The 14,074-nt window shown below is 35.0% G+C and overlaps 1 protein-coding gene across 3 annotated transcripts in view; it reads right to left on the reverse strand.

The window, feature by feature from the left end:
- The window catches only part of RNGTT (RNA guanylyltransferase and 5'-phosphatase), a 362,779-nt gene that overhangs the window by 151,783 nt on the left and 196,922 nt on the right, over positions 1 to 14,074 (reverse strand). For all 3 annotated transcript variants that reach the window (XM_032155038.2, XM_032155029.2, XM_032155048.2), the window contains one exon: positions 12,047 to 12,147. In XM_032155038.2, the coding sequence (XP_032010929.1) occupies positions 12,047 to 12,147 (101 nt within the window). The remainder of the gene's footprint in view (positions 1 to 12,046; positions 12,148 to 14,074) is intronic.

Here is a 14,074-nt window from a genome sequence, read left to right on the forward strand (position 1 = left end):
ATATTGCTTCATTTTAAAAGGTCGATGCTCCCTCCTCATAAGGGAGAGAAAAACAAAAAGCCCTTAAGTGATTAACGTTTGACAAAAGTGTTTGTGAATTGTTCCTTAATAATTACAAGCCTGTTTGATAAGAAATTACCAAATTAATTTTATAACTGCTGTGATAATTGTAATTCAGAAATTCAATTTAGAAAATAATCACTGAATACACTCCAGTGCCCGGTACACAGAAAGGAATAAATGAACTAATGCTCAACTAAGAAGGGGATAGTCAAGTACACAAGGCAAGCCTCAGAGCTATTATACTTTTGTGGAAAGGTGTCTATTGCTCCAGGTAGTTTTTCACGATCTGAAAGTATGTATATTTTAAGTAAAAATTCCTCAGATTTTGTTTGATGAAACTGACATATTTGAATAATTCAGAGACCCTTTAAAAAACACAGAATGTTCCACATTTGGGATTTGTGTAATGCTTCCTCATTATCAGATTAGAGCTAGACACCCATAGTCAGAATGCTAGGTATAGCACTGACCTAGTACATAACGTTCATTTTATCCTCACTGCTGATGTTAATTCTGATAAGCTAGTAAGGGGTTGTCCAATTTCTCAACTCTCTAGTCTATTATTTTGCCCTTGCAAGTTATAAGCAATCCACAGAAAGACATTTACAACCATGAAAATATCTTGCTTCTTATAAAAATTTCCCTCCCAGACTTAGCATCCATTGATTATTCTTTTTTATTTATTTATTTTTGCTGTATTTTATTTATTTTTTATTATACTTTAAGTTCTGGGGTACATGTGCACAACGTGCAGGTTTGTTACATATGTATACATGTGCCATGTTGGTGTGCTTCACCCATTAACTCCATTGATTATTCTTACTTGAGTTGAACTTTACTATGGTGGTGGCAAAATAATTTTCCAAATCCAGGACTCTTAGAACATTTACCAATCAGCATTCTGCTAAAAGCTAAACCACCTCTTCTGCTCATTTATTACCAGTATGGCAGTATGGACTCACAGATTCCTATTTTTAGCAAAGTTCATAATTCATTACTGTCCTTCTGGCATCCACACTATATCCCAGATCTGGCCAGTGTGAGCACCTTCAAGTTGGCTCCTGTATCCTTTTGACATACATTGTTTTTGTTGGGTTGGGGATGTACTTTCTTACTCTCTGGCATAAGAAGGTATTCTACACCTATCCTGCATCCTCCCTACCCAACTCTAGAATAAGCCATTTCTCTGAAGATCTCTGGTTCTTTTTGGTGAGGAATGGTGTTAGACACCAAAATCTTCGTGCTGGATATGCTTATTATTACCAGGGTGCCTCTGCTTATAGGTCCTGTCAGTGGACAGAGCTAGGAAATGAGTTTATGTGTATCACATATTATATACACAAACATAATCATGTATATATATTCATATACATGCATATACATGTAAACGTATATATTCAAATATTTTAAAAATTCTAATCCATCTCACAGAGTTCTTCACTGCCTTCCTCCATTTTATATTTGTATCTTTCTCCTTCCTCACTGAGAACCCTGATTCCCAACATCAGTACTCATTTGCTCAATCCTACAACACTTGTAAAGTAGTTTGGAGTTTCACAACCATAATTACAGCAAAAAACAAACCCAATAAAAAAGGAGTTCAAGATTTGTTTGCAGTTCTTCCCATCTCATCTCTCATGAGGGTCCGCAGTCAAATCCTATGTTACTAAGTTACTTTTTTCCCCCTACCACCTTCAATGTGATTCAAAGTAGGAATTTAACTAATATTTAATCTATATAATATCCACCAGGTAACAAGCTTTTTATAACATAAAAGGTAACTTAGAGAAATTGCAATTAAGGAAAACATACATTGAGAAAAATCACATAAGCAAAAGGTTCTAATGTAAAGAATAGTGTTAAAATGAATATGAAAATTAAATTCCAAAGAACCAAATTATAAAACAAAGGTGACAGACACTTCTATTTAGTAAATTAACAAGTAAAAAGAAGTAATTTGACTCCAGTGAGGTCATAAGTAGATGTTTTAAAGCCACATGCTCCTTTTCTCCTACTAGTTACTTGCAGGCACTTTGATTATGATGTTGGTTTTTGGTAAGCGGCCTGGGAAAGATTTTCTGCTGAATGCAGGAAGGATGAAATAAGAGAAGAAACAAGAGTTACTAATACCCAAGAGATAACCAGGCAAAGGAACTGAAAAGAGTTCAGTCACAGCTCCTCCTTGCCTCTCCTAGGCACACTGGAAGTAAAACATAATCAAGAATGTTAAGTGTACTAACCATTCAAAGACTGAAAGCCAACGAAGCATTTGTCTTAAAATATGTTTGGGTGATGAGAATATTTTCAAATAAGAAAGCAGTTACTATGGGTCATTTGCTAAATAATAAAAATAGCTATATTATACATAAAAAAATACAACCAGCTATATGCCAAATAGCTTAGTCATTAAGCATACTATAATAATAGCGATTACATTAGTGTTTTTATCTATTTCTTTAAAATAATTTTTAAATAAAATATAAATGAAAGAATTAAACATTTCATTTTGAGAAAGAGGCAGAGGGTAGAAAACAGAAAAATGCTGCTCAGCAAAGTATTAAGACTTTTTCCCCTATACTTAATCCTTCCTTATATAAGAACAGTTTTTCAACATTCAGAAAAATACTTTACCACCATAATTTCCTTCTCAAAAAGAGTAACACTAATTCAAATAAGCATGAGAAAAGGCAAATTTTTTTTTCCCCCAGAGATGAGATCTTGCTGTATTGCGCAGGCTGGATTCAAACTCCTAGGGCTCAAGCAATCCTCCTGCCTCAGCTTCCAAACCCAGCTCATTCTATTTTTTTTTTTTTTTTTTAATGAATTTAAGCAAAAGAAACACACACACACACACACACACACACACATACATTCTAGTCAGCAGAGTAAAAAGACTTTTCTGATAGGAAGTAAAGGAGACCATGTAGTCAATTCTATATATTCCATTGTGCTTGCTAGGAAGCTAGCATTTCTCAATTTTAAATGTGCAGACCTTAGCTGGTTAACAAACCAGAACCTTCTGGCCAGGCATGTTGGCTCACACCTGTAATCCCAGCACTTTGGGAAGCCGAGGCAGGTGGACCACTTGAGGTCAGGAGTTTGCGACCAGCCTGGCCAACATTGTGAAACCCCGTCTCTACTAAAATTACAAAAAATTAGCCCAGCATGGTGGCAGGCACCTGTAATCCCAGCTACTCTGGAGGCTGAAGCAGGAGAATCGCTTGAACCCGGGAGGTGGAGGGTACAGTGAGCTGAGATTGCACCACTGCACTCCAGCCTGGGCAACAGAGTAAGACTCCGTCTCAAAACAAACAAACAACAACAAAAATACCTAAGCCTCCCAATACAAGTGGGAGGCCAGATCCCCTTAAAGAAGGCATTGCAATACTACTACAACCATGTACAGTACTGTAAATCCACAGTTGGCAAACTATAGTCTACAGGCCACATCTGGCCTCACACCTGTTTTTGTAAATAGAGTTTCACTGTGACACAGTCATGCTCACTCATACACATATTGTCTAGGTTTGATTTAGCACCACAATGGTAGACTTGAGTAGTTGTGATATATAGGCAACAAACCCTAAAATATTTACTATCTGGCCTTTCATAGAAAAAATGTGCTAAGCCTTGCTGTAAATCTTCCAACTGTTTTTCAAAGGATGAGCTGCATTTGCTAAAGTGATTGTTCTGGTAATCCCCTACGGGTAATCCCCTAGTGGTCGTGTCTGTTTAAAGTAAGTGTCTGGTAATCCCCTAGTGGTCCGGGTGTTCTTTCTTTCAAAAGAAAAAAATCTAATAAAAAAATTCTAATCCAGAAGAAAGAACACCCAGACCACTAGGGGATTATCAGACACTTACTTTAAACAGACACGAATTGCCAGGAACCCAAAATGCCACTGCAGTCCGTAAGTTAAATGAAGAGCTTAGGGTAATCAGGTGATAAACGGATTACTGGCTCAAGTTTAAATCTAAGTGGGACGGTATGTCCACAAATACAACCTGAGGTTATTTTCCAGTTACTGGATGTATAACTGGAAGAGAAATACTTGGAAAGTGAATTTCCACATTGGCTGTCTGACCCATGGAATAGGGTCATTATGCTAGGAAAGGCCAAATAAAAGCCCCTCAACCAGCCCACCCTACCAGGGAAATAAACCAAAAGCAATAACGTATCTCCAAGGGAAATGCAAAAATTAGTACCACCATCAAAGATTTAGAATGATTTTTGATTATCATAAATTTAATCATGTTGTTAAACCAAGTGCAGCTGCCATTTCAGATGTGCTGTCTTTAACGAAACAAATCAACATAGCCTCTAAAATCTTATACACAACAAGTTGGCAAATACTTTTTTCTCTGTACCAATCTATGGTACTATCAGAAGACATCTGCCCTTGCCTAGAATGACCAATAATAGTATCTCTTGCAGCCATAGCATACTGCTTTTCTGCTCTCTGCCACAGTAGAATCTACAGAGACAGTGGTCTTTTAACACCATGGAATACTATGCAGCCATAAAAAATGATGAGTTCATGTCCTTTGTAGGGACATGGATGAAACTGGAAACCATCATTCTCAGTAAACTATCGCAAGGACAAAAAAACAAACACCGCGTGTTCTCACTCATAGGTGGGAACTGAACAATGAGAACTCAGGGACACAGGAAGGGGAACATCACACTGCGGGGACTGTTGTGGGGTGGGGGGAGGGGGGAGGGACAGCATTAGGAGATATACCTAATGCTAAATGACAAGTTAATGGGTGCAGCAAAACAACATGGCACATGGATACATATGTAACAAACCTGCACATTGTGCACATGTACCCTAAAACCTAAAGTATAATAATAAAAAAAACAAAAAAAACCCAAAAAAAAGTAAATATATATTTAGTACTTATTATGTAACATGCAGTAGTTTAAAGGACTTACATGTATTATGTTATTAAAGTCCCACGCGAGGTAGGCACTATTATCCACATAATGAAGTTACAGGAACACAAGCAACAGAGAGATAACTTGAGTAAAGAGTGGCAGAGCTGGAATTGAAATTTAGTTGGCATAATATCCAGAGTCTCTTTGCTTAAGAGGATCCACTACAGTCGTCTAAATGAAAGGTATTTTCTTTTTTTTTTTTTTAAGAAAAGGTCTCACTCTGTCACTCAGGCTGGAGTGCAGTGGCCCTACCACTGCTCACTGTAGCCCCAACCTCCCCAGGCTCAGGTGTTCCTCCCACCTTAGCCTCCCAGTAGCTGGGACTACAGGCATGTGCCACCATGGCCAGCTTTTTTTGTTTTGTTTTTGTTTGTTTGTTTGTTTTTTGTATTTCTTGTTAGAGACGGGGTTTCACCAGGTTGCCCAAGCTGGTCTAAAACTCCTGGACTCAAGCAATACGCCCACCTCAGACATCTCAAAGTGCTGGGACTACAGGAGTGAGGCACTGTGCCTGGTGGAAGAGTTATTTTGTTTTCATATTGATTCATGTGTCAATTGACAAATATTTGGGTTGTTTCCACCCTTTGGCTATTATGAATAATGCTGATAAGAAAATTTATGTACAAGTTTTGTGTGGGCATATGTTTTAACTTCTCTTGGGTATATACTTGAGAGTGGAATTGCTGAGTCATATGGTAAGTCTATCTTAAACATTTTGAGGAACTATGTAACTGTTTGCCACAGTGGCTGCACCAACTTACAAACTCAACATCCATGTGTAAGGATTCCAATTTCTCACTATCACTTGTTATCATCTTTCTTTTTAATTTTTTTCAGAGACAGTGGTCACTCTGACACTACACAGAACAAATCACTGATTAACAATGCTGATGATTTTGTACTTATTAAGAGTGATAAGGAGGAAGTATAAAGTTCTTCAGACATCTTACTAAGACACGTGTAAGACAGAAGACATAAAGCCCACAAAAATTAAGAGTCCATTGCCTAAGTAAGATTTCTAGGGGTCCAATGGTTGGAAGCCTATCAGGATAGCTTCTCCAAGGTGTCAGAGACAAGTTACTGTACTTGCACTATCAGTGGATACTAAAAAGGACGTTACAAAGATTAACAATCACTCTGGATTTTGAAGCAGTACTCCAACTCATTGACCAAGGAACCTGTTAGGCTACCATTTTTAAGTTGAAATCAGAGCAAAAGATGGCTCTGCAGCAAGTTCAGGCTGTATGTAAGTTGCTCTGCCACTTGGGCCTTATAACGCAGTATATCAATTGTCTAAAGCCTCTGAATCCTTCCTCCAAGATCTTGTGGCAAGAATGACAGCTGGGCAGCAAATGGCTTCTTATGAACCCTATAAGGTCTTCTCCAATCTTCTAAATTTTAATCATCTACCCTCATTTCTTTGTTACCCCAGTTCGCTGCATGGTAGACGCTTCCTGCAGTGCTTGCTTCCTCTGCAAGACTTTTCCATCTCTTCAGTTCTTTTGTAACAGACAATTCTTCACACTAAATTCATTCTGTTAAAATATTTGCTGTGTTTCTGTTTTTAACTAAATCCAAACTGGTATGTCTATTAACATCACACAACTATGTGTGAATGTAAAATCAAACAACAAATGTAGATGCTAGGTCTGAGTTCAACCTCAAAGCTCTAGGAAATCTTGTATCTCAACAGACTAGACCGATTTCTAAAAGATACTATTAGAGATTTTTAGAATACTATTAGCATCTTTCCTGGAAACACATAGAGGAAGACACATGTATACAACTATATTTTACAAAAGACTTTTACAGTGAAAAAGACATTGAGTATTTCCAGTTTCTCACTATTATAATGATGCTTCAATAAAATTATTATACACATACTTTTACATATTCTTATTTGTTTGTATATACATTCCATCACTGAATATTTCTGGAGTGCCTATTATAAACAAGTCACCATGCTATGTACTAAGAATACAACTATGTAGAAGACAAACAACATCTCTCCTTTCACAAAATTGGAGCATATTTTCTCAGGACATATACTACCTTATTGCCCATTGAAAGAGTTGTACCAACTTCTGTTCCTACCAAACAGTTTAGGAGAGTACCTATTTGCTCACATTCTAACCAAAAGGGACAATGTTATTATTTCCAATGTGATAGGTAAAAAATTACATTTTGGGCCAGGTGCGGTGGCTCATGCCTGTAATCCCAGCACTTTGGGAGGCCGAGGCGGGCGGATCATCAGGTCAGGAGATAGAGCCCATCCTGGCTAACACGGTGAAACCCCGTCTCCACTAAAAATACAAAAAATTAGCCAGGCGTGGTGGCAGGCACCTGTAGTCAAAGCTACTCGGGAGGCTGAGACAGGAGAATGGCGTGAACCCAGGAGTCGGAGCTTGCAGTGAGCTGAGATCCCACCACTGCACTCCAGCCTGGGAGACAGAGTGAGACTCCATCTCAAAAAAAAAAAAAAAAAAATACATTTCATTCTTGTTTTAGAATGTATATTTCCTATTAGAAGGACAAAAATTCTTATATTTTCACAGCAAAGTGAGGCTTCTTCATTCAGGGCACTTTTTTTCCACTTGATAATAGAGTATGTTTTTAATCCATGACTTAACCATATATTCTGCTGAGGTTCAATTAATAACTATAACCATTTTTTAAAGCAGACATTTATTTATTGAGTTTTATGCTGAATTTACATGCATCATTTATTTAATCCCCACAAAACCTGATAAAGCAGTATTATTTTTTCATCTTAGCCCATTAGCTTGTAAATTCTATAAAGGCAGACTTATATTTACTTGTTTACCCATGCAATTAAATATTGAGTATAAATAAATCTTCAGCACAACGAATCTACAAAATAAACATTATTCCTGTGGACATTTTACAGATGAGGAAGGTTAGGTAGGTTAAGTAACAAGACCACACAGCAAATAAGTAGTGGAACTTGGATTTGGTTCTGGGCAAACTTGGCCAATAACCACTGTTCTTAACCACTATATGCTATATATACCAGTATATATACTGTCAAGGTTATTTTAAGAGACTTGTTACAAAAACCTCTATAATGAAAAGTTACTGACTTTGCTGTGCTCTTGCTCTCCAGGTGTTTAACAGTTATGATAAATTACACAAATAAGCTAAAGATATATGCATTTTAAAAGGGAAAATTAACAGAGATTGGAATCAAATAGGAAATGATTCACACAGAAAGTTGGACTTAGTGCAGCAAGTAACAGATAGTATTGCAGAAGCAGCAAGAAGGGAAGACACACTTTTAAATTTGTTTTGATTAAAACAATAAAAATAATGGCAAACATTTAAACATTTACCATGTACCAGGTTCTGTTCTAAACATTTTACAAACATTAGCTTATTTAATCCTTACAAAAGTCTTATGAGGCCAACTCATTTTATTGATGAAGAACTTGACACACAGAAAAAAGTAATGTGCTCAATCACACAGACAGTAAGGAGATAAACTAGGCAGTCCAGCTTTAAAACCTGCACTCTAAAATACTATTCTATACAAATAATAAGTTTATACCAATCACTATATATCACTGACATTGTACTCAAGAGTTTGCAATTTCCAGAGTACAGACTACTTTTGTAATTCTAGCTTTTGACAATGACCATGGTTTTAGATCATAAGTTAGTTAATATAAAGCCATCATATTTTTAAAACAATGAATAGCTCTCAGATGAAAATCTGTATTGTGTATAAAACTCAACACAATATAAATTGCTAAGATATACAAAAGTTATATTAGGCCATGATAAATCAATGTTAAGTTAATATATCTCAAATTTTCAGAAATGATAATAGGAGATGAAAAGAGCAAAGTATAGATTTTAATTGCCATCAACAGGGCACTCAACACATAGAACAGATTTTTCTATTTGTATGAAATTTCAATCTAACAGAAATCTATACTATTAGCACCTCATTAAAGTCAAACTCAAAAACATACCTAGAATGCCTAAGTCTTCATTTCTTAGAAAACTACTGTAGTCATTTTCAAAGACTACTATTTATATTACACCTTCAAGATATTCTATTCCATTTTAGGCTTTGTAGAAATATTTGGAAGTACAATCAAAGAAATGAGCTTCTCTCATGGTGTTTTAATAGCTTAGTCCCACTTCACTAGTGCCTGCTTAATGATTCAGAGACATAGCTACTCCCCTTTCAAACTATTATAAGCATATTTCTTACAATGTTCTCTAAAATACTGAGTTAATGCTAAGCATTAGATATAAACTCATTTATTCAGTAAAGACTGCTATAATGCACAACATTCTTTACATTTAGAAAAAGCATATTACTCTGGCTAACTGAATACGTTTTATGTAATAGTTACCATGTTATATTTCATACTAAATATTCAATTTTTGAAAACTGACTCCCATTACACAAATAATGTATGTACACTGATGTAAATTGCATATTCCTGTCTGAAAATCACCTTAGAGTAACATTTGGATGAGTTTTAAAGATGCACTAGACTCAAAAGTAATTCCATTTTTTAGGAAGAAGACATTAAATAGGTAAAATTTTAAAAGAATAAAATATATTTAAAACGTACTATGAATAAAGGCAAAACTAGGATGACAAACTACTAAACTGAATTACATCATGCTATGTTTAATTACAATAGGAAACTGCCAGAAAAAACAACATTTTTTTACTACTAGAGAAATGAGTATTCTATGTTTAGCCTCGTGAAGCCTTTAAGTGCCACTAAGAACTGACTGTAAAAGGCAAAAGTAAGCTATTTTTAAAAAACCCAATGAAACAATCCGAGAGTCTATACTCTTTAACCAAATATAAATACAGCATTAAGAAAAATAGAAGATTTAGTAATGAAGCAGTTTAACAAATTTTACTTCATCTTTGAAGTCTTATTTTTCAAAGAACTGTATTCACTTGTGTCAAAAAAAAAAAAAAAAAAAAAAACAGTGTAGCCCCACTAGAATTAGTTTCTTAGCCTCAATTTTTCTAATAGTGAGATGGTCTTCTATAAGGCACTTCCAGAAGAACATTTCAAACCTACACCCAACTTGCATGATTAGTGATAAACAATCCCACATTTGACTGGCAACTGAGAAAATCTGTACACTGGGCACTTAGGAAGACTAATCTTGAATGTTCAACAGATCAATATTTATCCAATGTCTAGATAAGAGAAAGATATTTTTGAAACTATCCTGAAAGTCATTCATGTGTGTGTATTCCACCTATTCCTATAGCCTCAAATTTATCTATCCTTGGATTATAATCAGACTCATATAGAGCTCAATATACTCTTGGGGGTTCCAGATAATTGTTCTGACAACTTTTTGCCGTTAAGCCCCAATTGTAAATTAAGCCACAAACATTTAGGGATAGTGTGTGTGTTTCTTTTTTCTTTTTTCTTTTTTTTTTTTTTGAGACAGAGTCTTGCTCTGAGCTCAAGCAATCCTGCCACCTCAGCCTCCCAAGTAGCTGGAACCACAGGCATGCACTACCATACCCGGCTAATTTTTGTTTGTTTTAGAAACAAGGTCTCCTTATTTTGCCCAGGCTGGTCTCAAATTCCTGGCCTCAAGTGATCCTCCCAACTTGGCCTCCCAAAGTGCTGGAATTACACGCACGAGCCACTGCACCCAGCCTCAAATAAAATGTTAAATACCCTGTTGTTTGAAAACGAATACCCACATGCTTTATTAAACCCATCTTTTCACTTAAGATTCACCACAATGCACAGTTTCCTTTCTTTGACAATGCATAGTTTCTTAATATATTTTAATTTTTTGGAGTCTGGACTCCATATATCCCCTGTTCCATTAGCTAGCAAAAATTCTATCTGTGCTTTACCTTTGATAAGTAAAAATTTCACAGGATGCACTGGTAAGCTTTAATCTCTCTGCTAGTATTATCTTATTTACTTTCTCTTCCTGATTTCCTTGATTAAGGATTGCTTATTTTGTTGTAATGTATTTACTTAGCCAAGATACTTAAAAATTTATAGAACAAAAGTGAAATAAAAACAAGGCTTTGGAAAAATATTGAAAATATTCATGCTAAAGCATCTTTTATTCTAAGATAGCAACCAAGAAAGTCATAAAAGATTAACCAATAAATTAAAAAATTAACACTTAATAAACATTATGAAAAATCTTAATGAAAGTCAACAGTTAAGAACTTACCCTACAAAAGTATAGAAAATATTTGCTCTGCAAATGCAAACATGAAGTAATTTCCTTCAAAGCAAAAAAGACTTATTTCGATATGCTTAATTATAATTCCAATGATCATATCTTATATCTAGATATATAATTCATATAAGAGAATTATTTTTCAGTAAAATCTCAAAATTTAGTAGAATTTTCACTTTACAATTTAACAAAGGTTTTTTTTTTGGGGGGGGGGGGGGGGGGGGGAAGTGGTCTCACTCTGTCACCGAGGCTGGAGTGCAGCAGGCTGCAATCTCAGCTCACTGCAACCTCTGCCTCCCAGGCTCAAACGATCCTCCCACCTCAGCCTCCCGAGTAGCTGGGACCACAGGTATGTGCCACCAAGCCCAGCTAATTTTTGTATTTTTGGTAGAGAGGGGGTTTCGTCATGTTGCCCAGGCTACTCTTGAACTCCTGAGCTCAAGCAATCTGCCTATCTTGGCCTCCCAAAGTGCTAGGATTACAGGCGTGAGCCACCACACCCAGCCAAAGTTCATTTTTTAATATTATTATTAACTTTTATATTGTTATTATTAATATAATAATACATTATTATATTAATGAAAATGATTTTAAAACAAAGATCAGTAAAGTTTAAAGGAAACTGCTAAATGTTAGCTTACACAGGTCAAAGGAGTAATCTCTGAAAATGAAATTGATGTATAAGTATATATGTAAAATATTTTGTAAAATAAAGTATTTGTTTCTTTCTTTAAAATATTATAAAGTATACATGAAATACCCTGTAAAAGGTGAAGCCTTACACAAACAGTATTATTTCATGCAAAAAGTACAAAAGTGCCTACTTACCCTTCTCCTCCCATTCTTGTTATTTTTAGACGAAAATCCACAGAATTCAGACTGGGAGGCTTCCATTTCAAAATATCATCACATCGACCAGGTTTATATTTCTAAAGCCAATTAAAATGATGACAGTTGTTACTAAGAAGCTAAAAATTAAACATTCAATATATTAAACCTAATGTAACTTTTTATTAAGCAAAATTACTTCTTTTCTAAACATAATTTTAATCTTCAAGCAACAAGTGAGGCTAGATATCTACCTTCTTTATTGATGACCTTTCTTCTTTTCCTACCAAAGACATGTAGACCCTTGTTTGTGAAAGTCCAGAAAAAGAATAAAACCAGTGATTCTATCCAACCTTCCTGTGACTTAAAAGAAGCTTCATTTTTAAAAATGCTTTTTTTCTTGTTCAGCTTTATGGAGGGATAATTTATAATGAATAAAATTAACCAACAAATCTTGACAAATATATACAGTTACGTAACCATGACCAAAATCATGATATTGAACATTTCAAGGACCTGAAAAAGTTTCCTGCTACCATTTGCAGTCAGTTCCTTCCGTCGGCATTCTGGCAACAGTGATCTGCTTTCTACGACTATGGTTGTACCTTTTCTAGCTACGTAAGAAATACTTTAAAAATAAAAAATAAAGAAATACTTTACATAAGATTTTTGAGATGAATCTATCCTGGTGCGTATATTAGTAGTATGTTCCTTTTCATTGCTGACTAGGATTCCATTGTATGTATATACCACAAATTGTTTACACATTTACAAGGTGATCGATATCTGGGTTGTTTCCAGTTTTTGGCTATCATGAATGATGCTGCTCTGAACATTTGTATCAACATGTTTTCCTAACTCTTGGGTAAATAACTAGGAGAGTGGAATGACTGTATCACATGGCAAATGCATGTTTAGCTTTGTAAGAACTGTCAAACTGTAACATTTTCTATTCCCACCAGAAATGAATGAGAAGTCCATTTGCTCCATATCTGCCTTGGACTAGGCATTGTCAGTCTTCTTAATTTAGCCTTTCTAAAGTGTGTGCCTCATCATTTTAATTGGCATTTCTCTAATGACACAAAGATGGTGATGATCTTTTCTTTTGTTTATTGCTATCTGTATACCTTCTTTGGTGAAGTGTCTGTTCAAATCTTTTACTCTTGTTTGCACTGAGCTGTTTGACTCATTACTGCCTTGTAAGAAGTTACTTACATATTCTAAATAAATAGTCTTGGTTGGATATATGTATTACAAATATTTTCTACAAGTCTTTGGCTTTTTCATTTTCTAAACAATTTCTTTTGAAGACTAAAGTTCTTTGTTTTAGTAATGTGAAAATTATCCATTTAAAACTTATATAATTTGTGCTTTTTGTGACCTATTTAAGGAATATTTTCCTAAAGTCATTACAATTTTCTACTATGTTTTCTTAGATAAGTTTTATGGTTTCAGCTCTTATTTTTAGGTATAGAAACCACTTCAGCTTTATTAATTTCTATGGTATGAAGCACAGGACTGTACATATATATGTGTATATATATATACACACACACACACACACACACACACAATTTCTTTTCTCACTAATCTGTTGCATTGACTTATATGTCTTTCTTCCTGCTAATAGAATAGTCTCAATTACTATAACTTTATACATTTTGAAAACAGGCTGTGTAAGTCCTCAGACTTTATTCTTCTTTTTCAAAACACTTTTAGCTATGTAGCATTTACATTTCCACATAAATTTTAAAATCAGCTTGCCAATTTCTATGAAAAATAAGCTTGCTGAGATTTTAATGAGGATTACACTGAATCAATCAATAGGTTAGGGAAGAAATGATATCTTAACCAAATTGAATCTTCTGATTCATAAACACTGTCAATCTCTCCATTTATTCATCCTTAAATGAATCTTAACAATGTTCTGTAGTATTCATTATAGAGATCTTACATGGCTTTTGTTAAATGTATTCCTAATAATTTACTATTTTTGGTGAAATTATCAACATAAAAATTCAGTTTTGC

This window comes from Hylobates moloch, unplaced genomic scaffold (assembly GCF_009828535.3).
Source record: "Hylobates moloch isolate HMO894 unplaced genomic scaffold, HMol_V3 SCAFFOLD_2, whole genome shotgun sequence".
In the NCBI taxonomy this organism is placed as follows: domain Eukaryota; kingdom Metazoa; phylum Chordata; class Mammalia; order Primates; family Hylobatidae; genus Hylobates; species Hylobates moloch.